At 44.1% G+C, this 27,134-nt stretch overlaps 1 protein-coding gene across 1 annotated transcript in view; it reads left to right on the top strand.

The window, feature by feature from the left end:
* Positions 1–27,134, top strand: part of LRRC2 (leucine rich repeat containing 2) — a 608,842-nt gene that overhangs the window by 194,382 nt on the left and 387,326 nt on the right. The window contains exon 3 of the mRNA XM_073575526.1: positions 16,370–16,577. Within this exon, the coding sequence (XP_073431627.1) occupies positions 16,370–16,577 (208 nt within the window). The remainder of the gene's footprint in view (positions 1–16,369; positions 16,578–27,134) is intronic.

Raw genomic sequence — 27,134 nt, forward strand, 5'->3', positions numbered from 1 at the left:
CTGCACCAGTTTCAGATCTGGTTAGAGTTCCTGTATCTGTACTGGCAAAGCCATTTCCAGTATCCAAATCTAGTCCAGTCTGTGACTCAGTGTCAGAGAACCGAGAATTTGAAAAGTGTGAACAAAGTCTGAATCTTGCCTGTCAGTAACTCTGGGTCCTTATCCATATTGATTAACCTGACCCCTGGGGTCAGCATCTGCAGTACTGAGGATTGCCTAGAAGTGGTACCTGGTGGCTACCTGCAGCTCAAGTCTGACTCCACCATCAGGAGCTTCAGTGGAAACCAGGTAGTTGCCTAGTCATGCCCCTCCTAGATAAGCTCAGCATTGTGGTACAGTGGGTCCAAGTATGCCACCTGCGGGCACGAAAAATAATTTGACTTCATTCAAGATTTGACCCAGTAGCTGATATCTGCATTTTGCAGAAGTTTTGAAAAATAAGGGTCAACACTAGAAATATTGAGTCTGTCTATATTTTGAATGCAATTGTCATTAAAAGTTAAGTGTATGAAATGTTTTTAATTATACTTCATTACACTATAGAAACATTTTGAAAACCAACATTTGTGTCAGTGTCAAAACTTTTGGCTTCAACTGTACACATCACATAACCCATAGACACGTGCTCGGGATCTGGGGCTGTGAGGGCTTAATTTTTGTGCTCTGAGCTGACATTTTTATTGATACCATTTTGAGGTAGATACAATGTCTTTTATTGCATTTATTGTTTATTCCAAATTCTATCTTGATATAGGATGACACCCCAAAATTCTGTGGATTCAGCCCAATTCTTCCTGGGAACTTCAACTCTTGAACTGGGTCATTCTGACATATGGAAAGTCCCCCCCCATTACTCCATGTAATCCATCTTGTGTCCCATGATGTAATTGAAAACCAATTGTGTAATTCATATTTTTGCCAAACTAATATGTAATATCTCATTCCCCTTTGATCTTGCACTATAAAAGATCACCATATCCAATAATAAACAGAGACTATTCGGACAGACAACAAAGTGCGTGTCTCTCAGCTTTAGGCCGGGATCACACTTGCGAGAAACTCGCCCAAGTCTCGCATCTCAATTCCCGGCACCACCGCCGGCATTTGGACCGGAGCGCTCAGCTGCATAGAAATACATGCAGCTGCACACTCGAATCCCGATTGCCGGCGGCAGTGCCGGGTACTGAGACGCGAGACTCATGCAAGTTTTTGCAAGTGTGACTCCGGCCTTATTCTTCTTTCCTTAGGTACCTAAGCTATAGCAATATTTGAGGTTGGATCATAACAGAAGAAATCCCATCGCTGACAGCGATGACCCAAAAATGTAATTCAGGGGTTTCGATTTTTTTTTTTTGTTATGCCGTTTATCAATCAGATTTATTTATTTCATATTCTGATCGGATATTTTTGAATGCGGCGCTGACAAATATGTGTATTTTATTTTTTGTTTGTTTTATTTTTATTGGGTAAAAAGAAGGGTCATTTTGAACTTTCAGTTTTTTTAAAAAAAACATTTTTACTTTTTACTGTATTTAATGGTCCCTTTAGTGGACTTGAAGCTGCGATCTTCTGATTACCTATGAACGGGAGGATAATGTTGACAGGCACAGGGTCATCAGCAGATCCTTGGCTGTCATGACAACCCATTGGTGCCCCAAGATTACGTGCAAATGGGCGGGATCAATGATGTCCATCCTGTCTGCTCATGTTAAATGCTGCTTTCAGTGGTTAAGAGCCACAGATAGAACTCGGATCCATCCACAACAGTTAGAGGTCCTTGATGACTAGTGTGGCGAAATATGTGGGTTTAGCGTGTCAGCCCGTAACAAAGGCATGGACATGGCTGATGATGTAAATATACAGTACGTAATCTGTCGTGAAGAGGTTAATGTAAGTTTATAGCATTGGTTGTACAGTTTTTATTTTTAAAAAGAATGTGAAAACGTTCTGCATTAATATTAAATTCAATTAAAAAATATGGCTGCAGTAAGCTACTAACAGAGGGAGCATAGGAGCTCAATACATACCAAGTGTACTTTACATTCAATCATAAAAGATTATGTAGCACGCTCTCTCTTATGCTAGCTTTAAGAAGTAAGAATTTTATCTTTTACTTCTATGGCTGTGTTATGCATTGAAAGCTCTGAATCTAAAAATCGGCTTTGCATAATGTTTATATTATTGATGTGTAAAACGGACTGTCACATGGATGTAAAAAATTGACATAGAGATGGCATATGGATGACATAAGCATGACTCTGGATTAAAAATGGAGAATTTTTTCATATGCTCATGTTAATTATGCCTTATAATATCTTTACTGACATTAAACTTAGAAGCTAGTTGGTTAAATAATTTGGAGCTTTTCTAATATGCCTGAAAATGCTGTGATACTCCATATCTTCAGGAGAAGTTTGAGTTGTATGGCTCTTTGTCAGCTCTGCACAGGCTGTATATAACTTTTTTCACATGCAACCGTCACCTTCAAAAAAATAAAGGTAGTCACAATTTTTACATGAACTGTGAGCATCATGGCTTAAGTATTTCTGGAAAAATGTCTGCAATCACTCTTTCTTATTACTATATGAGCAGGCCACTTTAAGATAATGTAACCTCATCCTCTACCAAAACCTTATATATATGTCCTAGTGAAGTGTTATTTATGTCACTATGACACACATAAGGTGTTAGCACCCTTGAAATTGTTCCAGAAAGTTAAGTATTTCTCCCAGAAAATTATTGCAATTACACATGTTTTGTCACGCATACAGTATTTATTTCCTTTGCGTGTATTGGAACAGCAAAAAAACCTGCAAAAAATATGCAAATTTGGCATAATTTCCCACAAAATTTCAAAAATTGTTGGCACCATTCCAAAATTGTGGGTAAACAGCAATGTTTCGAGTATGTGTTGCTCGTTCCAACTAACCTGTGGCAAGCAACAAGTGTGAGCAATATGAAAATCTTTGTGTGAAATTATGTGCAATTTGCCTTTTTTTTTCTCTGTTTCTTAGTGATGTGCCAGTACACACAAAGGAAAAAAACATGTGTATAACAAAACGTGTTATTGCAATAATTTTCTGTGACAATTTCAAGGGTGCCAACATATTCACCTATGACTATATATGGCTATTATATTCAGCTAGGCTTCCACTGCAATGATCAAGATCACAACCTTGTGTTGCCTTTCATATTTAAACCTTTGAATGTCACAGTCAATAGAAACTTAGGGTTATCGGGTCACAGAGGGAGCATTTTTACTCCATAAGAATCCTAAGTATGTAATTGCAGGTGCACTTAGGTTTCAATGTCAGTCAATTCATTTTGGATCTGAAAACACAAGAGCCAACTAAATTCTCTCAAGTATAGTACACTGCACTACTGCACTATATTACTTACAGTTGTGGCCAAAAGTATTGACACCCCAGCAATTCTGTCAGATAATACTCAGTTTCTTCCTGAAAATGATTGCAAACACAAATTCTTTGGTATTATTATCTTCATTTAATTTGTCTTAAATGAAAAACACAAAAGAGAATGAAGCAAAAAGCAAAACATTGATCATTTCTCACAAAACTCCAAAAATGGGCCAGACAAAAGTATTGGCACGCCTAATATTTGGTTGCACAACCTTTAGCCAAAATAACTGCGACCAACCACTTCCGGTAACCATCAATGAGTTTCTTACAATGCTCTGCTGGAATTTTAGACCATTCTTCCTTGGCAAACTGCTCCAGGTCCCTGATATTTGAAGGGTGCCTTCTCCAAACTGCCATTTTTAAATCTCTCCACAGGTGTTCTATGGGATTCAGGTCTGGACTCATTGCTGGCCACCTTAGAAGTCTCCAGTGCTTTCTCTCAAACCATTTTCTAGTGCTTTTTGAAGTGTGTTTTGTGTCATTGTCCTGCTGTAAGACCCATGACCTCTGAGGGAGACCCAGCTTTCTCACACTGGGCCCTACATTATGCTGCAAAATTTGTTGGTAGTCTTCAGACTTCATAATGCCATGCACACGGTCAAGTAGTCCAGTGCAAGAGGCAGCAAAGCAACCCCAAAACATCAGGGAACCTCCACTATGTTTGACTGTAGGGACCGTGTTCTTTTGTTTGAATGCCTCTTTTCTTCTCCTGTAAACTCTATGTTGATGCCTTTGTCCAAAAAGCTCTACTTTTGTCTCATCTGACCAGAGAACATTCTTCCAAAACATTTTAGGCTTTTTCAGGTGAGTTTTGGCAGACTCCAGCCTGGCTTTTTTATGTCTCGGGGTAAGAAGTGGGGTCTTCCTGGGACTCCTACCATACAGTCCCTTTTCATTCAGACGCTGACGGATAGTACAGGTTGACACTGTTGTACTCTCGGACTGCAGGGCAGCTTGAACTTGTTTGGATGTTAGTCAAGGTTCTTCATCCAACATCCGCACAATCTTGCATTGAAATCTCTTGTCAATTTTTCTTTTCCGTCCACATCTAGGGAGGTTAGCCACAGTGCCATGGGCTTTAAACTTCTTGATGACACTGCGCACAGTAGACACAGGATCATTCAGGTCTTTGGAGATGGACTTGTAGCCTTGAGATTGCTCATGCTTCCTCACAAGTTGGTTTCTCAAGTCCTCAGACAGTTCTTTGGTCTTCTTTCTTTTCTCCATGCTCAATGTGGTACACACAAGGACACAGGACAGAGGTTGAGTCAACTTTAATCCATGTCAACTGGCTGCAAGTGTGATTTAGTTATTGCCAACACCTGTTAGGTGCCACAGGTAAGTTACAGGTGCTGTTAATTACACAAATTAGAGAAGCATCACATGATTTTTCGAACAGTGCCAATACTTTTGTCCACCCTCTTTTTTATGTTTGGTGTGGAATTATATCCAATTTGGCTTTAGGACAATTCTTTTTGTGTTTTTTCATTTAAGACAAATTAAATGAAGATGATAATAACAAAGAATTTGTGTTTGCAATCATTTTCAGGAAGAAACTGAGTATGATCTGACAGAATTGCAGGGGTGTCAATACTTTTGGCCACAACTGTAAGTAATCATATAGCAGAATTTAAAAATGTTGTGAACAAAAATATACAAGTCTAAAAAAAATGTACATCACCCCCACTTTTCCCCCAGAAAATCCAATCTAAAACCATCATGTGACATACTTATACATCATATAGTGGTGCAGATGTACAGAGTACTCTATACCCAAATTAGATGCCAGCTGTGTTACAAAACCAGCATCGTTCTCTGACAGCGGTGACCAGAGCTAGCGCTAATCACTGTTGTTTATCCTTTAATTGTCACAATCAGTCACTGACAGTGGTATTTACTAGAGTTGAGCGACTTTTGGATTTTTAGGGTCGCGTTTCGTTTCGTGAAACCCGACTTTTCCAAAAGTCGGGTCGAACAAGATCGTCCGATTATAGGGAAAAGTCGGGGTCGTCCCGAAACACGAAACCCAATGTAAGTCAATGGGGAATAAAAGTCGGCAGTGAGAGGAGGACAGGAAACACACCTACAGTGCCCATTTGAATGCCAAAATCATCAATTCTTCTTACTTAAGCTTTTCAACCTTAATTAACTTCATAATACAAGTTACGCACTGAAAAATGGGGGTTATTTGGCTAAAGTTGTGGGGGGGGGAGGGCTGGCTGCAGGTTTTCATGTGCCCTGGGCGAAAGAGCGCCCCTTTAACACATACCACAACTCATCATGCTCCGATACGGCAGATAAATAGCGGTATAGTACAATGAAAAATACCTCACTTTTTACATCTCATGACGAGGCCCATCTATTTCTCCATACAGAATCATTGGTCCCATATAATGTTTGAAACAGTATATGATGAGCTCCACATAATGCTACAGTATATGTTGGTCCCCATGGATGAAGCTCCACTGTCTTATGGGCCCAAATAATGCTCCAAACATAATGGGCCCCATTTCTAATGCTCTAGTGTATAATGGGCCCTGTAAATGCTGCTCCAGTGTCTGATGTCCACCTTTGGAATGTTCCAGTGTATGGTGGGCCCCATCTATCATTCTCCAGAGTATAGTGCTCCCCAAAAATTGCTGTCCCAACATTGAAAACAATCAAATAAGTCTCCTTGCTAGGGAATCCCTGTACTTGTCTGGACAGGTGCTGTAGCTTGCTTAACAGCTCGCCAGCCGTTCTCACGCCAAGTATGGATTGCACGTGATTGCACAAAGGTTAGAAAGGGTACCGTATCCCTGGATAACATGTATGGATAGCGTACACATTCAAAATATATGTCTCAGGAGGCAGGCTCAGACGGTGTCAGGCCCAGTATGGATTGCACGTGATTGCACAAAGGTTAGAAAGGGTACCGTATCCCCGGATAACATGTATGGATAGCGTACACATTCAAAATATATGTCTCAGGAGGCAGGCTCAGATGGTGTCAGGCCCAGTATGGATTGCACGTGATTGCACAAAGGTTAGAAAGGGTACCGTATCCCCGGATAACATGTATGGATAGCGTACACATTCAAAATATATGTCTCAGGAGGCAGGCACAGACGGTGTTAGGCCCAGTATGGATTGCACGTGATTGCACAAAGGTTAGAAAGGGTACCGTATCCCTGGATAACATGTATGGATAGCGTACACATTCAAAATATATGTCTCAGGAGGTAGGCTCAGACGGTGTCAGGCACAGTATGGATTGCACGTGATTGCACAAAGGTTAGAAAGGGTACCGTATCCCCGGATAACATGTATGGATAGCGTACACATTCAAAATATATGTCTCAGGAGGCAGGCTCAGACGGTGTTAGGCCCAGTATGGATTGCACGTGATTGCACAAAGGTTAGAAAGGGTACCGTATCCCCGGATAACATGTATGGATAGCGTACACATTCAAAATATATGTCTCAGGAGGCAGGCTCAGACGGTGTCAGGCACAGTATGGATTGCACGTGATTGCACAAAGGTTAGAAAGGGTACCGTATCCCCGGATAACATGTATGGATAGCGTACACATTCAAAATATATGTCTCAGGAGGCAGGCTCAGACGGTGTCAGGCACAGTATGGATTTGACGGCCCAAATTACACAGCGGAGGAGCAGGGAGAGGTAAAGATTGCAAATGCCGGGGCCCTGCCCAAGCAAGGGGGGCCCACTCGTGGGCGTCGGTACTGGCACTGGGCCCCTCATAGTACAGCGGTGTGTCTGACGGCGGGTGTGCACCACCACCGTCAGAGACACTTGATTGCACTATGAGGGACCCTGTGCCAGTGCCCGCGCCCAAGAGTCGGCCTACCCACCTGTCCAGGGCAACGGCACTCGCACGGTGTCGTGCGCTAGGTGGTGACCCCGGCCATGGGGGGGGGAGGCAGCACAGTTAGGGAGTTTTAGAAAGTGGCATATGTTGATGTTGGACATTCAGCTGATGCAAAAGGCGAAATAGGTGAAGTCCCAGGAAGAGGTGGACCAAAGCAAGCCATTTTTCTGTCACCCTATGTGTCATCAGGGGAAGGTGGGACAAAATCCTTGGAAACCCATGCGTGGTTCATTTTAATGAAGGTTAGATCATCCACATTTTGGGTTGACAGACGGGTCCTTTTTTCTGTCAGGATTGATCCAGCTGCACTGAAGACTCTTTCCGATAGCACACTTGCAGCTGGGCAAGCGAGCTCCTGTAAGGCATATTGGGCCAATTCAGGCCAGGTGTCCAGTTTAGCGGCCCAATAGTCAAAGGGGAATGACCTGTGTGGGAGAACATCGATATGGGAGGAAAAGTAGTTTGTAACCATAGTTGACAACTGCTGTCTCCTGTCACTTTCCATCGATGCAGTATTACCAGTTGTGTGAGCGGTATTTGAAAAATCAGTCCACAACATTGTCATGAAACCCCTGTCTCCAACGCCACTTCTGCTGTGTGCACCACGAACACCTCTGCCAAGCTGCCCCCGGCCCGTACGGCTCGTGTGAGAACCATCACCGCTGCTGTGTGCTGGGAATGCCTCAAGCAACCAATTTACCAGAGTTGCTTGTTTATTAGCCAATATTAGGTCAAGGTTCTCCTGTGGCATGATGTTTTGTAATTTGCCTTTATAGCGTGGATCCAGGATGCTGGCCAACCAGTAGTCGTCATCGTTCATCATTTTGGCAATGACTTGGCAAAGTAATCATCCCCATCATCCTCCTCCTCCTCCTCTTCTTCCTCCACCTCGTCCAGGAGAGGTCCCTGAGCAGACAATGGCTGAATGTCATCAAGGATTCCCTCCTCCTCTTCCTCCTCATCAACATTGGCTGCAGACGCCTGCTCCTTAAGGTGCGTCAAAGTTTGCATGAGCAGACGCATAAGTGGGATGCTCATGTTTAGGATGGCGTCGTCTGTGCTTACCAGCCGTGTGCATTCCTCAAAACACTGAAGGACTTTACAAAGGTCTTTCAGCTTCGACCACTGCACGCCTGTCAACTCCATGTCTGCTCTCAAAGTGCCTGGCCATGTATCCTCCCACAAATGCATTATGGCCTGCCACTGCTTGCACAGCCGCTCCACCATGTGCAGGGTGGAGTTCCACCTTGTTGCAATGTCGATAATGAGGCAGTGGTTGGGAAGGTGGAGCAATCGCTGCAGCTTCTGCATACGAACGGAGTGTACAGGCGACCGGCGGATGTGCACGCACAGTCTTCGCACCTTCTGGAGCAGGGCTGTTAACTCCGGATAATTTTTGAGGAAGCACTGCACCACCAGGTTCAAGGTGTGAGCCAAGCAAGGTATGTGGCTGAGTTTTGAAAGGGCTATGGCTGCCACAAAATTACGGCCGTTATCACTAACTACCTTGCCTGCCTCAAGATGTACACTGCCCAGCCATGACTCAGTTTGTCGCTTCAAGTACTCGGCCAGCACCTCGGCGGTGTGTCTGTCGCCCAAACACATCATCTGCAACACAGCCTGCTGACGCTTTCCACTAGCTGCTCGATAGGGGGACACATCGTGTGCAACAGTGGCAGCTGCAGATGGAGTGCTCGTACGACTGTGCTCTGTGGACGAGCTTTCGCTTCTGGAGGAGGAGGAGGAGGAGGAGGGTCGAACGCCTACAGCCAACTGTTTCCTATACCGTGGGCTAGGCAGCACTGTCCCACCACCGCTGTCCCCTGTGGACCCTGCATCCACCACATTAACCCAGTGCGCAGTGATGGACACGTAACGGCCCTGGCCATGCCGACTGGACCATGCATCAGTTGTGAGGTGCACCTTTCCGCTCACTGACTGCTTGAGTGCATGGACAATGCGGTCTTTCACATGATGGTGGAGGGCTGGGATGGCTTTGCGAGAGAAGAAGTGGCGACTGGGTAGGTCATAGCGTGGTACTGCATAGGCCATGAGTTTGCGGAAAGCTGTGCTTTCCACCAACCGAAAGGGCATCATCTCAAACGAGATTAGTTTGGCAATGTGGGCGTTCAAACCCAGTGTACGCGGATGAGAGACTGAGTACTTTCTTGACCTACTCATAGTGTCTGGGAGGGTGAGCTGGACTTGAGAGCTGCATATGGTTGAAGTAGCGGTGGACAGGGCGGACTGAGAGAGGGTTGATGATGGTGATGGAGTTGGTGTTCTTTCTGATGGCCTAGAATCAGTCTTTCGTTGATATAACAGTGGGATTCCCTGAATGCTGTGGTCTTGCAACGACACCTCAACATTTGCTGCTGTGCTAACCGGTGGGCTTACAGTGGGGGAAACAATGTAGCGTTGCTGACTACCTTCGTTGTGATTAGTTGCACATGTGGCACTTGAGGTTTGGTGTTGTGTCCACGCTTGCAAGTGCATGCTGGTTAAATGTCTAAGCATGCAACTGGTATTCAAATTTTTCAGATTTTTCCCTCGGCTAAAGGTCTTTGCGCACTTCTTACAGATAACCTTGGCCTGATCATGAGGATTTTGTTCAAAAAAGTGCCACACTGCACTCTTCCTACTTTGGCAGACATTTTGCGGCCTAGCACGCTGTGATCTTTTGACCCTCTGGACAAGCTGTCCAGCAACTCTTTTGATGTTTGGAACCTGTCTTTGGAGTGCTCCGGGCCTGCCAGATAACAGCTGTTGCGATGTCGATGTCTGCTGTGGATGCTCCTCATCTGAGCTATTGGAAGCAGCACCCTCTTCCCCCAATGGATGCCAATCTGGGTCAACAACTGGGTCATCCATCACCTCCTCTTCTATGTCATGTGCACCTTTCTCTGTGTCACCGTGTATGGTTGTATAGTGTGCGGGAAGGGGCACCTGAGTCTCATCAGGGTCAAAATCTGGCTCTGTACACTGCGAGGACAATGTAGTGCTCTGAGTGAATGTACCAGCAGAATCATCCATCAGCGGCTGTGCATCAGTGCACTCCATGTCAGATTCATCTTGGGCTGGGTAATTCACCATTTCACTTGATAATCCAGGCATGGTATGTGAAAACAGCTCCATGGAGTAATCAGTAGTATGGCCTTCGTCATCCTTCAATCTTGGTTGGGGTGAAGGACACAAGGAAAGGTGTGGTTCATGAACATGAGCCTCCAATGACGACTCAGTGCTTTTACTTTTACAACTGAAGAAGAGGAGGCGATAGAGCTGGAGGCTGAGTCAGCAATGTAAGACAAAACTTTTTCCTGATGCTCTGCCTTTAAAAGCGGTTTGCCAACTGCTAGAAAACTAAGCGTTCGAGGCCTTATGTAGCCAGACGATGACGCAGGGTCAGCACCTCCTGCATTCGGTCCTATTTTGCTCTTGCCACTACCATCAGATCTACCACCAACACCATCATTACCAGCTGCCAACCCCCGCCCAATTCCACGGTCTCTTCCACCAGCCTTCCTCATTTTTGGTAGAAATGTAGACAAAATCCAACAAACTATATAGTAATGTAAAACAAGGTACAAGGTGTCTATAGGACAGGGGAGATTTAGAATTTCTGCACACACTTGTGGACAGTGGACACTTTTGGATTGTGTGAGGCCCACTGATATCTGAGCGCTATGTGACAGACTCGATGGCACAGCTGCCTGTGACCAAAGTGACGAGAGGATAATGGAGATTTTGAATCTCTGCGCACACTTTTGGACACTGGACACTTGTGGATTGTGTGAGGCCCACTGATATCTGAGCGCTATGTGACACGCTCGATGGCACAGCTGCCTGTGACCAAAGTGACGAGAGGATAATGGAGATTTTGAATCTCTGCGCACACTTTTGGACACTGGACACTTGTGGATTGTGTGAGGCCCACTGATATCTGAGCGCTATGTGACACGCTCGATGGCACAGCTGCCTGTGACCAAAGTGACGAGAGGATAATGGAGATTTTGAATCTCTGCGCACACTTTTGGACACTGGACCCTTGTGGATTGTGTGAGGCCCACTGATATCTGAGCGCTATGTGACACGCTCGATGGCACAGCTGCCTGTGACAAAAGTGACGAGAGGATAATGGAGATTTTGAATCTCTGCGCACACTTTTGGACACTGGACACTTGTGGATTGTGTGAGGCCCACTGATATCTGAGCGCTATGTGACAGGCTCGATGGCACAGCTGTGACCAAAGTGACGAGAGGATAATGGAGATTTTGAATTTCTGCGCACACTTTTGGACACTGGACACTTGTGGATTGTGTGAGGCCCACTGATATCTGAGCGCTATGTGACACGCTCGATGGCACAGCTGCCTGTGACCAAAGTGACGAGAGGATAATGGAGATTTTGAATCTCTGCGCACACTTTTGGACACTGGACACTTGTGGATTGTGTGAGGCCCACTGATATCTGAGCGCTATGTGACAGGCTCGATGGCACAGCTGTGACCAAAGTGACGAGAGGATAATGGAGATTTTGAATCTCTGCGCACACTTTTGGACACTGGACACTTGTGGATTGTGTGAGGCCCACTGATATCTGAGCGCTATGTGACACGCTCGATGGCACAGCTGCCTGTGACCAAAGTGACGAGAGGATAATGGAGATTTTGAATCTCTGCGCACACTTTTGGACACTGGACACTTGTGGATTGTGTGAGGCCCACTGATATCTGAGCGCTATGTGACAGGCTCGATGGCACAGCTGTGACAAAAGTGACTAGAGGATAAGGGAGATTGGATTGCTTTTAAAAAAGCAGTTTGCGGAGCAGTGGGTAAACAGCAATGCCAGCGTGTCAGGAAGCCTTAAAAGGCAGCCCAACAACCAACACCACTGATACACCACAATATAGCCTCCCCTTGCACTGCACACACAGTGACTTGTGTGTTGTGCAGGCCAAATCGCTTGCAGCAGAAGCAGTTTTTTTGTCTTCTTCCCTGCCTAACGCTCTCCCTACAGAATCAGCAGCAACCTCTCCCTATACTAAGATCGGCAGAAGTAAGATGGCGGTCGGCGTGCACGCCCTTTTATACCCCCTGTGACGCCCACCAAAGCAAGCCAATCACTTGCATGCCCTTCTGAAAGATGGTGGTGACCCGTGCCTAGGTCATCACGTTGCCCACAGTGTCTGTGGATCCTGATTGGCTGAAAAAGAGCGCAAAACAAACTTTTGAAACGCGACTTTGGCGCGTAAGTCGCCGACCTCGTGGCCGACCTCATCCTAGGGTCGGGTTTTGTTTCATGAAATCCGACTTTGCCAAAAGTCGGCGACTTTTGAATTTTTTCGACCCGTTTCGCTCAACTCTAGTATTTACACAACATGATTCTCCCCAGGATCCATTCTGGGTGCCAATTTTAGCCTCCATTTGATGTGATTGTGGGATGCGAATGACTTGCTATGGTAGCCAGGGCCTACCAAAGGTCTCCTTTGCTGCATTGCTGATTCTTCTGTGAAGCCCATAATCATACTGACCTACAGAGCAGAATACCTCTAGTACTTGCACCATAATAGCACCCCTGCAGCAGGCGTGCTGTCTGGGTATTATGTTTGACACCAATCTCTCCTTCACATCCCATTTACAATCTCTTGCTCGCTCTTGCAGCTTAGACCTAAAGAATATCTCTAGAATCCACCCTTTTCTCACCATGGAAACAGCAAAAACTCTTACTGTCGCCTTGATCCACTCCCGCCTGGACTACTACAACTCTCTATTTATTGGTCTCCCCGTTACTTGACTTTGCCCTCTCCAGTCCATACTAAATGCAGCAGCCAGGGTCATCCATCTGGCTGATCGGTACTCGGACGCATCCGCTCTTTGCCAATCATTACATTGGCTTCCCATTCATTATAGGATCCAATTCTAAGTACTTATTCTCACCCACAAAGCTCTCCACAGTGCGGCACACCCTACATCTTCTCCCTTATTTCTGTCTATTGGCCTAACCGACTGCTGCGCTCTGCAAACGTCTTTTGACTAACCTACGCACTAATCCATACCTCTCACTCCCGACTCCAAGACTTCTCCCGCGCTGTGCAAATCCTCCGGAATGCTCCACCCCAAGAAATTAGGACTATCCACAATTTGCAAAGTTTTAGGCGCTCCCTCAAAACACATTTGTTCAGAGCAGCCTATCACATTCACTAATCAAAGTCATTTTATGTGTAAGCGTGCGTGTGTAGCCCATTCACTATCCCCATCTATCCTCCACTCCCTCAAGATGGCTGGACCATCATTGTAAATACACAATTGTAAATACACACCTGTACTTTGAATCTCCCCCACCTCATTGTAGATTGTAAGCTCTCACGAGCAGGGTTGTCTAATTTTGCTTTAATTATTATATTGTTGACGTTGTTACTTATGATTTGTGTTTTGAAACTGGTAAACTGTAAAGCACTGCGGAATATGTTGCCGCTATATAAATAAAGATTATTATTATTTATTATTATTGTTGTAAAATTTGAAATGGAAAAAAAACTATGACAGAATTATTTTTTTTCTAGTCCCTCCTATAACGAGTTAATCAAAGTTATTTAATAAGTTTTATGTTCCCTGCAAAATAGTGCCACTGAATAAAAGTTATTCCTCAAAAAAGTGACAATGCTGAAGAAATGCAAAGATGAGAAAAGAAATAGACCTGCCCTGAAGGAGTAAACTACATTCAGGAGCATAAAAATTAAAATAAAGGGGATACTTTTTCAGAGCTTACTTAATTTTTATTTCAGCATAAGCTTGCAGGCATTGAAAATTTCAAACACAGCTATGCTTACCTTCCCCAGCTCCAGCACAGCCTCTCCAATATTGTCCCAGTCTTTATTGACAGGGTGCTGCAGTGAAATCATGACCACAGTGCACATCATCACTGCAGCCCTGCAGCCAATCACTGGGGTTAGTGGCTTGTGAAGGAAGTCATGACTACATTGCATATGCAGCCAATCATTAAGGTCATTGGCTTGTACAGGAAGTCACGACAAGAGTGCACATGAACACTGCAGTCAATCACTGGAGTTAGTGGCTTCTACAGGAAGTCCCAACTACATTGCACATGATCACTGCATTCAATCACTGGGGTAAGTTGCTTTTGCAGGAAGTCACAACTACAATGTACAAGTGTGGGAGGAACGGACCTCATCGAGTGTCTGGGCTGGAACCAAGGGAGCCGTCATCTAGGTTCCTGGGGAAACTATTCCCGGGGGACAGAGTTTGGAGACGGACCATTGTGACAGACAGCTGGGCTGGGGGAGGGTCCAGTATAAAGGGGGCGGGGAATTCCCGGGACGATGAGTCGGCAGACCAGGACAGAGGCAGCAGGAGACCTCGGGAGCGACTGAAAGCTAGAGCGACTTACCAGTGCCAGGGAAGACGCTCAATGAGGACTCCAGAGGGACGACGCCAAGACGAACATCCGAGACTTGCTGCCCCGCTCCAGCCCGCAGCCACTGCGGCCCCAGTTCAACCCGCGGCCGCTGCCGTCTCACCTCAGCCCGCGGCTGCGGCATACCCACGGTCGCCCGCGGCCGCTGCCGTCTCGCTCCAGCCCGCGGCTGCGGCCTATTCCCCGCCACCCGCAGCCGCCCTGCTCTCACCAGTGGCCGCAGCAAGAACAGCGCCGTCGGCAGCCACCACTGTCCTGCTCTGGTCTATGGCAGAAGCCGAGTCTCTGCTTGCCGCGGATTCCCCGCCGCAGCCGTTAGCTGCGCAGGTGGCCTGCCCTTCGCCACCCCACATTGCTGCCGCTTGCCCCAGTCCGGGGGCAGCGGCCCATCCATCCAAGGACTCCGACGGGGCCTGTGGGGCTCCAGTGTTATCAGAGCGCCGGAGTGCGCAAAGACTTTGTCAGCGCTTCAGCAACTGGGCCCAGCGACTGCTACGCTGAAAGACCACCATCCCGACCGGCGAGGGACGTCTGGATGGCTAAGTTGACTATATAATTAAGGACCCGTAGTCGGCCATACCACGGCCCTATAATTTAGTGACCGGCTATTGCCGGACGTAGTCGTGTTCTACCCCGTTTATGTTTGCTTGTAAAGAGCCCCTGCGAGGGCAACCCTTGTTACCCCTTTAGTTGCTTAGGCCGTGAAGGAGGAAAGTTCCCTCTAGTCCTATAAACGTTATTATAGAAAGCACCAAATCGTCTCGCAACTCATCACTGCATCCTGCGTACCTGCAAGCACCACACATGACCACTGCAGCCAATCATTGGGGTAAGTGGCTAGTGCAGGAAGGCTTGGCTACAGTGCACATGAGCACTGCAGCCAATCACTGGAGTAAGTGGCTTGTGCAGGAAGTCATGATTAAATTGCACATCATCACTCCAGCCAATCACTGGAGCCAATAGCTTGTGCAGGAAGTCATGACTACAGTGCACATGTGCACTGCAGCCAATCACTGGGTTAAGTGGGTTGTGCAGGAAGTCTTTACTACATTGCACATGATCACTAAGGTCAATCACTGGGGCAAGTGGCTTCTGCAGGGAGTCAAGACTACATTGCTCATGATCAGTGCAGCCAACCACTGGGGCTACTGGCTTAGGAATTCATTACTACATTGCTCATGATCACTACAGCCAATCACTGGGGGTAGGTGACTTGTGCAGGAAGCCATGACTACATTGCATATGTTCACTGAAGCCAATCACTGGGGTAAGGGACTTATGCAGGAAGTTATAACTGTGTTGCATATGATCACTGTGGTCAATCACTGGGGAAGGGACTTGAGCTACAGCCTGTCAGTAAACACTGGGGAAGCAGTAAATAGGCAGCAGTGGAGTCGGGGAGACTGAGTTTTGCAGTGTTTGTTTCTTTCTACTTCTGCAAGCCTGTGCTGAAATAAAAATAAATCCCTGACAACCATTTTAACATACTGTTATAAGATGATGTACTTCATCTGACTCTGCTAAACAATACACTTATGTAGATTTCCATCTATAAAGTCTGAGAATCCACCAACAAAGTTAGGAGCATGACTGGAACATGTTATAAAGACTAACATATTATAACAAACTTTCAATTTTTACAGAATAAAACAGGAATGGAGCTTCATGTTAGAATGCAGAAATAAAGGAATACCCCAGTCTGAATACTTGAAGAATGGGTTTGTAGATACTGAACTTAAGATATTGGACAAACATCAGAGGAATACTTCTATTACAAAAGAGAGTCCTCATGAAGAAGAAAACCATGAAAAACAAAAATTTGTTTTTAACCTTTATGGGTCAGAGTGGCAGGTAGGTTCTTTGATTTCTTATTTAACTTCCATGTGGTTATAGAAATTGGATATTTTTAAATGTTACTGCAAAATATAAATATTCTTACTTTCATATAGGAGCTAGCTTACTCATCCTGACATCACACTACTAAAATCGTCATTTTCTCATAATGTATCTGTAAGGGGTACAGGGGCTAGTTTAATGCCCTGCACTTCTTGCACAGTGCCCTGGTATATACATTTATATAATGTATATATTGTGTATTACATTGTACTTATGCTTATGTATTGCAAATGTACTGATGTTCATATGTGATAAAGATATAGGCACTTAGCCCAGTAAGGGGAGCACAATAGGATAGAATAGAATAGGGATTTGATAGACCAATAGGATTAGTGGTGATGTTCTGCAAAGAATCTTGCTCTGTTTCTGTGACTAAACTGGATGATCTGAGTAAAGTTGTTTTGTTGAAGATGAACCTGGACTCTGACTGTCATTGTGTGGTGTTAAAAGGAAAGGACTCCCGTCTGTTTGAAATGGACACTGACCTGCAAGTGAGTGAACTACTGTGTGTTAATAGAGCGGAGGGCCAGGGTGTGCCAATACTGCCACCTGCTGCCATGACTAACCCCCTGGCCACCGACTCATATCAACCAAAGCCTCCTATGCCTGGCAGAGACAGGAATCGACATAGCTATACTGATTTTATTTGGCCCTGTATTGCAGGTTCTCCATCTGTATCCACAAAAACGGTGCCTCTTACAAATCAATATGTTTCGTGAATAAGCAAAAAATGTTGGCTTCGTCTTTTCAACCTTCATATCATACTTTTACTTAATGACCTCATGCAAAGCATGCACTGCAATGCTTACGTCTGTTCAATACGCTCTAAGACAACGTATGCTTGCTTTCAGAAGAGTCAATCTGTCTTTGGTCACACACACAAAGGACTTGTTACTCTAAGGCCTGGGTTTACAGAGGTTCTAAGAGACACTCTAATTAGGAAGGCAGAGAAACATTGTGTTTTGGGATGTTTTTATTCTGCTACGACACTGCCAGAATGTGCATATCGCTTCAAAGTCTGCTAGGAGGCTTCTAAAGGAAGCATTTGGCTGCACTGGGAATCATTTTAAGCAACATATTTTCAGATACAGGGCTCAAAGCTCAGGGAATCTGAAAGTACAAAAGGCACATCAACTAGCTAACTCCAGGTCAAGAGCGTCATAGTCATCAAGGAGAGTTTCCTTTAGATCTGACTTCATTATAAACCAGCAGAATAGCAGCAGAGAATGGAGACTGGAATGTATCATTACAGCTCTATTCAGCTTGCTAGGATGTATGCAGTGTGTAAATTGTGTGACACAGAGAATTATAAAAGATTTTCTGCATGAATATAAGAATCTGAAGTATGTCAAAAAGATATGACCGCTCTACCTCTACCCTCTGATGAAGGCTCAAAGGGTGGCGAAAAGACAGAATAGGCCCAGGAGTTATTGTGCTAATAGCTTATAGAATAGGCAGTATTTAGTGTGTTACACAATTCACTTTTGGTGGATGATAGACATTAGCGAATATCTTCGGGTCCTTGCTTATTCGGCAAGCTATAGTGCTTACCGAAGAAGCAGCATCGGGAACCTGGAATGCTCCCAATGATCAGCTGTTCGGCTCCACAGCTGCATGTGTAGCAGCTGTGTGACAGTAACAACAAACAGGCTCTCCATGCATGTGCTGTGACTGTCACACAGCCGTGTAACGGAGCCCAACAGCTGATAAGCCAGTGCGCCGTGTTCCCGCTATAGCCTATTCAGTAAGCGCTGTAGCTTGCCGAATGAGCAGGGACCCAAACATGTTCAATCATCTCTAGTGGATGAGTCTTAATTTCCTCTACATTCTACAGATAACATCAGATTCAAGTCACCATTCAAAAAAACACATATGCAAGGTTTAATGAAAAAGACACAAGTCTGATTATTCTTCAAAACTGCTATTATTTTCTTGCAGTGAGCATGCAAACAAGATGGCATAAATGCAAGAAAAAATACTTTATGATAATTGCATGTATACAAGGCAATTATGCTTCAGGTCTATGTCTGCCTGGCAAATTCATCATAATTTATGTGCATGTTACTCCAATTCTGCCTTCTTTAAGACTAGCGGTTTGCATGCCAGTCTATATGAACTATGCCATTCAGTAATATGTACAAAATTCATTAATGAGTGTGCACATCTTAATGAATTTCGTGCATCTGCAGCACCTGTTAGGGCTGGAGGTACTCGGTACCAGGCCAGTCAGTTCTTCAGGGGATGTCACAGCAGCAGCAGTGTCCGTGGCCCTGGGCGTGCAATAAAATGAAAGGGGGATAGGTTTATAGGGGATTAATTTGTGATGCCACCCGTGGTGTTCGGCAATAAGAAGATGGCCGATGCCGCGATTCAGATCCACTGGGGCGGTTGGTGATGTTACAGCTCTCCACGAGTAGAGCTAGGCCCCAGGGCAGATATAAGGAAGTAGATGATGGTAATGATTGTAGTGCAGTGCATATGATGCTGTAAATAAGTCAGAGGACACAGTGGATTGCAATCTTCACACTTTTACTCACAGTTCTTCCAGTTAGAATCCCCAGCTGGGGTGCTGTGTCCTCCGGGTCAGTGGTCCAGCCAGCTCTCAGGTAATTTGGGGTGCACTGTACCAGAACCCCCTTCTGATTATCCTTCCCTGGCAGTCTCACTGCGCTGACTCCTGTCTCTCCTGCCCTGCGCCTCACGCACAGTGTCCCAAGGCAGCAGCCTTAGATCCTGTTGGGCGGCGTTCTCTTGGTCTCCTTGATCCTATCTAGCTGCCTTTTCAGCGAATGTATGCGGATTTGGCTATCGCACATACAGATACTACAGCCTCCGGTTTTCTAGCTGAGTCCTCAGTTTCTCCACTAGTCTGGGGCCTGTCCCCTACTGTGACCTGGTCCCTCCACCCGACTACAGTCGGTGTGGATTCGGGTGCCATGGGTGGATTTCTCACTTCCCATGCCCCTAGGACCCCTTATTTCTCTTCTCACTCTTCTCCAGTCTAGGGATGAGCTCCTCACTGCTCCAGTCCCCAGCACCAACTGTCCTTTCTTCCTTACTCCTGTTACCATGACAACTCTCCACTACCAACTGTCAGCTTTCTCTCCAGCTGTCCTACCCTTATCTATCTCCTCCACCCACACTGTCTATCTAGTTCCTCCCTGGCCTAAAGAGGTGTTGAGTTGGGTGCTAGTGTGTGGGTACCAGGTAGTGCCACCCACGATACCCGAGAGTGGGGTTCCACACCTCTGGCTGAACTGCAGTACCTTTGTGGCGACTGATCCCTCAGGGGCGACACACATCCTTCAACTGCCAAGCACCATCACCAGAAATATTACCCCAGTCAAGGACGAGTGTACAGTTATTGAGTGTCATGCCTCTAGTGCACCCACCCTAGCTCCACTCAGTCTGATAAAAAATAGCTAGGCATAGCATAAAAACACAAAAAATTACAACATTTTTGCAAAACTGTGAGTCACCCAAACATTTTGAGTCACTTCAAGGTGTTTTAATTACAATTCTGGTGAAAACACTTTGATGATTCGGGCCCTAAGAATTTGAGGGCTATCGTCATCTATATACTGTAAATTAGCAGAATGCATTATCTAACCCATGGAGATTTCAGTGCTCAAAAAGCAAGATATCCAAAATGTTGGAAAAATAAAATCAGTTTATCTAGAATATAATGCTAATAGCCTGAATATTTGGTTTGAAGGCACTTTGATCACACACATTTTTGGTAATGATAGGATTTTTTTTCTGTGACAGAGTAATCCAAATAAATCTGCAACCTAGTTTAATGTTAATGTTTAGTGTTTTGAATATGTTTTATCACTTTCATGGTTTGCTAAGAAAAGTTTCTTCAGACCTGTCATGTAATTTCCTGACTTTATATGATACAGGAGAATATGACTCACTGGCTTTACACAGCAGCCGTGTCAATAAATGCCATTCTAACTGTACATGAGGTCAGTGACATGCATAAGTAGGTGCAATGATATCAAGTATGAGTAATACCAGCACATCCACTAATAGTCGAGCATACTTTTATGCTTGATAAGTCACCCTGGATGTGTTTGCCAAGATTTGGAACTTGATCTGCTCAACCACACAAGTGAAGATCAAGTCGAGCACTTTACAAAGGACATGCAGTAACCTGTCAATAAGAGGTTAAACAAAGCAACATTCAGTAATGAGATGAATATTTGTATTGTATATGATAAGTGTTCTAATATCTGGTTCGTTTATATTAGTACAAAGCTATAATACGGACTTCCATATTCTTCATACATCCACCTCGATCTTGATTGACACCAATGTCTGTATTTGTCTCCTTTTAATTCCTTTACTTTCTCCCATATTTTACATAAACACTGTGGATAGAATCAGCTTGTGACAGTGCTGACATTCAAAGTATTTTCAACATATCACTCAAGTAAAACATTACACATTTTAATAAGTAATTTTAGTGATGTCTTGGGAGTCAGGAAAAGACTGTATTATTAAAATCTATTTACAATACATTTCTTCTTAGGGAATATCAGAAACTTGGACAAGTTTTCATAAATTTAAAATATTTAACAGCAGTAACATTTACAGGAGCACAGAAACTTGCCATCCAAAGTTTAGGGTGTTAAGAGAGAGTAGCAATATATTTTTGAAGGAAAGCATTTTAGAGAGGCTTTTGGAGCAAATTGAAGTTGGCATTACGTCATTACAAGCCCTTTACTGAATACAGATCCTTTGGCATTCATTAGAAATCCCCAGTGGCCCGAGATATACCCAATAGCTAGAATTGAGCAAATCGATTCAATGTGAATTTTTGAACTTCACACTTACCGGCAATTTGGAACAATTTGTGTTTCAATTTGCCCCAATCATCAAAAAAGTGCCCCAATAACCTAATAATTGCTCCAGGGATGTGGGATAGGAGTATAGGGGACACAACAGAAACAACTGTCCTTGAAGAAATGATACACATTAAAGTGAACCTGACCACACGCAAGACTTTTTGGATTCTTACCTTAAACACCAAATATCCCCATGGTATGAAATTCAAAAAATTATTAATTTTTAATTTACTAGCTATCCAATATTTTTATATGTGAGATACTTTAATATTGTTTCTGATTCGGTAACTTGGCTTGACTTTGCATTGGTCGATTTCAGTGAATGGTTCCTTGTTGCTATATAATGTTACTCATACCACTGTTTCCATGCACTGTTCCATTAACCCCTTACCTACAATTGACGTAATATTCCGTCCATGTGACCATGGACCTAATTACCATGGACGGAATATTACGTCACTATGATCAGCGGCGCCCACGTGGTGAGCGCCGCTGATCGCGGCCGGGTGTCAGCTAATTATCATAGCTGACACCCGGCACAATGTGTCAGGGGCGGTCACGGACCGCCCCCGACACGTTAACCCCTTGCACACCGCAATCAAACGCGATCGCGGTGTACCGGGGGTTAAAGGGAAGCATCGGCAGGGAGGGGGCTCCCTCCGTGCTTCCCTGAGCCCCCCACAGCAGCGCAATGTGCAGCGCTGCTGCGGGGGGCTCCTTTCCTCCAGGCCCCCGAATCCAAGATGGCGACGGGGGCCTTCGGGGGCCAGAGGAAGCTGGCTTCCTCAGTGCCTGCAAAGCGCAGGCATGAGGAAGTCTGCAGCAATGCCTGTGACAGATCGCTGATCTGTCACAGTGATCTGTGATGTGACAGATCAGCGATCTGTCACAGGACAGTGATGTCCCACCTGGGACAAGGTAATAAAGTAAAAAAAAAAAAAAAAGTGTTAAAAATAATTAAAAAAAAATCACTAAATAAATTAGTAAAAAAAAAAAAAATATATTCCCCAATAAATCCATTTTTTCAAAATAAAAAAAACCAAAAACAATAAAAGTACACATATTTGGTATCGCCGCGTCCGTAATGACCTGCCCTATAAAATTGTCCCATTAGTTAACCCCTTTAGTGAACCCCTTAAAAAATAAAAATAAAAAACGAAGCAAAAAATAATGATTTATTATCATACCACCGAACAAAAAGTGCAATAACGCGCGATCAAAAAGACACATATAAATATCCATGGTACCGCTGAAAACATCATCTTGTCCCGCAAAAAACGAGCCACTATACAGCATCATCCGCAAAAAAATAAAAAAGTTATAGCTCGCAGAATAAAGCGATACAAAAATAATTATTTTTTACATAAAATTGTTTTCATTGCAAAAAACCGACAAAATATAAAAAAACGACCTAAATGAGGTATCGCTGTAAGCGTACTGACCCGAAGAATAAAACCGCTTTATCAATTTTACCGCACGCGGAACGGTGTAAACGCACCCCCCCAAAAGAAATTCATGAAATGCTGGTTTTTGTTCATTCTGCGTCCCAAAAATCGGAATAAAAAGCGATCAAAAAATGTCACGTGCCCGAAAATGGTACCAATAAAAATGTCAACTCGTCCCGCAAAAAATAAGACCTCACATGACTCAGTGGGTCAAAATACGGAAAAATTATAGCTCTCAATATGTGGTGATGCAAAAACTACTTTTACAATAAAAAGCGTCTTTTAGCGTGTGACAGCCGCCAAACATAAAAACCGCCATAAATAGTAAATCAAACCCCCCGTTATCACCCCCTTAGTTAGGGAAAAATAATAAAACTAAAAGAAAATGTATTTATTTCCATTTTCCCGCTAGGGTTAGGGTTAGGGTAGGGTTAGGGTTAGGGCTAGGGTTAGGGTTAGGGCTAGGGTTAGGGCTAGGGCTAGGGTTAGGGCTAGGGCTCAGATTAGGGTTAGGGGTGTGTTGAGGTTAGGGTTGGAGTTATAATTGGGGGGTTTCCACTGTTTGGGCACATCAGGTGCTCTCCAAAGGCAACATGGCGTCTGATCTCAATTCCAGCCAATTCTGCGTTGAAAAAGTCAAATGGTGCTCCTTCCCTTCCAAGCTCTGCCATGCGCCCAAACAGTGTTTTACCCCCACATGTAGGGTATCAGCCTACTCAGGACAAATTACAAAACAACTTTTGGGGTCCAATTTCTCCTGTTACCCTTAGGAAAATAAAAAATTGGGGGCAAAAATATAATTTTGCGGAAAAAAATGTTTTTTTTATTTTCACGCCCAGGCGTTATAAACTTCTGTGAAGCACTTGGGGGTTCAAAGTGCTCTCCACACATCTAGATAAGCTCCATGGGGGGTCTAGTTTCCAAAATGGGGTCACTTGTGGGGAGTTTCAATAGTTTAGGTACATCAGGGGCTCTCCAAACGCACATGACACCCGCAGACCAATCCATCAAAGTCTGCATTCCAAAACGTCACTACTTCCCTTCCGAGCCCCGACGTGTGCCCATACAGTAGTTTTCTCCCACATATGAGGTATCAGCGTACTCAGGCCAAATTGGACAACAACTTTTGGGGTCCAATTTCTCCTGTTACCCTTGGGAAAATAAAAAAATTGGGGACTAAAAGATGTTTGTTGAAAAAATACGATATTTTTATTTTCACGCCCGTTCGTTATAAACTTCTGTGAAGCACTGGGGGGTTCAAAGTGCTCACCACACATCTAGATAAGTTCATTAGGGGGTCTAGTTTCCAAAATGGGGTCACTTGTGGGGAGTTTCCACTGTTTAGGTACATCAGGGGCTCTCCAAAAGCAACATGACACCCGCAGACCATGCCATCAAAGTCTGCATTCCAAAACGTCACTACTTCCCTTCCGAGCCCTGATGTGTGCCCATACAGTAGTTTTCTCCCACATATGAGGTATCAGCGTACTCAGGACAAATTGGACAACAACTTTTGGGGTCCAATTTCTCCTGTTACCCTTGGGAAAATAAAAAAATTGGGGACTAATTGATCATGTTTGTGGAAAAAATACGATTTTTTTATTTTCATGCCTGGGCATTATAAACTTCTGTGAAGCCCTTGGGGGTTCAAAGTGCTCACCACACATCTAGATAAGTTCCTCAGGGGGTCTAGTTTCCAAAATCGGATCATTTGTGGGGGGTTTTTACTGTTTAGGTACATTAGGGGCTCTCCAAAGGCAACATGACACCCACAGACCATTCCATCAAAGTCTGCATTCCAAAACGTCACTACTTCCCTTCCGAGCCCTGACGTGTGTCCATACAGTAGTTTTCTCCCACATATGGGGTGTCAGCGTACTCAGGACAAATTGGACAACAACATTTGGGGTCCAATTTTTCCTGTTACCCTTGGGAAAATAAAAAAATGGGGACTAAAAGATGATGTTTGTGGAAAAAATACGATTTTTTTATTTTCACCCCCGGGCGTTATAAACTTCAGTGAAGCACTGGGGGGTTCAAAGTGCTCACCACACATCTAGATAAGTTCCTTTGGTGGTCTAGTTTCCAAAATGGTGTCATTTGTGGGGGGTTTCTACTGTTTTGGTACATCAGGGGCTTTCCTAACGCGACATGGTGTCCGATCTCAATTCCAGCCAAAAACGTCAAATGGCGCTGCTTCCCTTCCGAGCTCTGCCATGTGCCCAAATAGTGGTTTACACCCACATGTGGGGTATCAGCGTACTCAGGATAAATTGCACAATATCTTTTAGGGTCCTGTTACTTTTGGAAAAATAAGAATTGAGGGTGAAAAGATCATTTTTGTGGAAAAAATATGATTTTTTAATTGTACTGCTGTACGTTATAAACTTCAGTGAAGCACTGGGGGGTTCAAAGTGCTCACCACACATCTAGATAAGTTCCTTGGGGGGTCTAGTTTCCAAAATGGTGTCATTTGTGGGGGGTTTCTAGTGTTTTGGTACATCAGGGGTTTTCCAATCGCGACATGGTGTCCGATCTCAATTCTAGCCAAAAACGTCAAATGGCGCTGCTTCCCTTCCGAGCTCTGCTATGCGCCCAAATAGTCATTTACACCCACATATGGGGTATCAGTGTACTCAGGACAAATTGCACAATAACTTTTAGGGTCCTGTTACCCTTGGAAAAATAAAAATTGGGGGTGAAAAGATCATTTTTGTGGAAAAAATATGATTTTTTAATTGTACCGCTGTACGTTATAAACTTCTGTGAAGCCCTTGTGGGTTCAAAGTTCTCACCACATATCTAGATAAGTTCCTTGGGGGGTCTAGTTTCCAAAATGGGGTCACTTGGGGGGTTTTCACTGTTTAGGTACATCAGGGGCTCTCCAAACCCGGCATGGCGTCCGATCTGAATTCCAGCCAATTTTGCATTGAAAAAGTCAAACGGCGCTCCTTCCCTACTGAGGTCTGCCATGCGCCGAAACAGTGGTTCCCCCCCACATATCAGGTATCAGCGTACTCAGGATAAATTGCACAATAACTTTTGCAATCCAATTTCTCCTGTTACCCTTGGTAAAATAAAGAAAATTGAACCTGAAGTATTTTTTTGTGAAAAAAAGTTAAATGTTCATTTTTTTTTTTAATATTCAAAAAATTCCTGTGACGCACCTAAAGGGTTAATAAACTTCTTGAATGTGGTTTTAAGCACCTTAAGGGGTGCATTTTTTAGAATGGTGTCACTTTTGGGTATTTTCTGTCATATAGACCCCTCAAAGTGGCTTCAAATGTGAAGTGGTCCCTAAAAATAAAATGGTGTTGCAAAAATGAGAAATCACTGGTCAATTTTTAACCCTTATAACTTCCTAACAAAAAAAATTTTTGGTTCCAAAATTGTGCTCATGTAAAGTAAACATGTGGGAAATGTTATGTATTAAGTTTTTTGTGTGCCGTATCGCTGTGATTTAAGGGCATAAAAATTCAAAGTTGGAAAATTGCGAAATTATCAAAATTTTCGCCAAATTTCCGTTTTTTTCACAAATAAACGCAAGTTATTTGAATGCAATTTTACCACTAACATGAAGTACAATATGTCACGAGAAAACAATGTCAGAATCACCGGGATCCATGGAAGCGTTCCAGAGTTATGACCTCATAAAGGGACAGTGGTCAGAATTGTAAAAATTGGCCCGGTAGTTAACGTGCAAACCACCCTTGGTAGTGAAGGGGTTAAGGGCATTTTTTTCCAGAAACGTGTCAGTTTTAAAGTTTTTCCTGGACCTTGTTCCTTTTAATAGATTTAAGTAAATAACTTTTTTACTTTCTTTTACATACAGTATGGACGGGCTGCATTCCCCTTCCTTCCTTTTGATTGTAGAGGTTAGAATAATTCTAATGGTACGTGCCCACGATCAGGAATTGCTGCATATGCATGCAGCGTCAAACCCACAGCAGCCAGATGTTACAGCATAGTGGATGGGATTTCAAGAAATGTGTACCCACGAATCACTCGCAGAGACTGACATGCCACTTGTCTTTCAAGACCTCCATTATGTCAATTTCTATTGCAGAGACGCCAGTCTCACAACAGAAATTTAATCAATAGAATGTATTGAATGTGATAAATCCACATGGTTTAGTGAACGCATGTGGATTCACCTGCTTTCAATAAAAGGCAGCGCTTTGGATAGAGCAAACATACGCTGTGTCCACAGCGCTGCT

Source organism: Dendrobates tinctorius, unplaced genomic scaffold (assembly GCF_039654945.1).
Source record: "Dendrobates tinctorius isolate UK_male_01 unplaced genomic scaffold, ASM3965494v1 ptg000044l, whole genome shotgun sequence".
In the NCBI taxonomy this organism is placed as follows: Eukaryota; Metazoa; Chordata; class Amphibia; order Anura; family Dendrobatidae; genus Dendrobates; species Dendrobates tinctorius.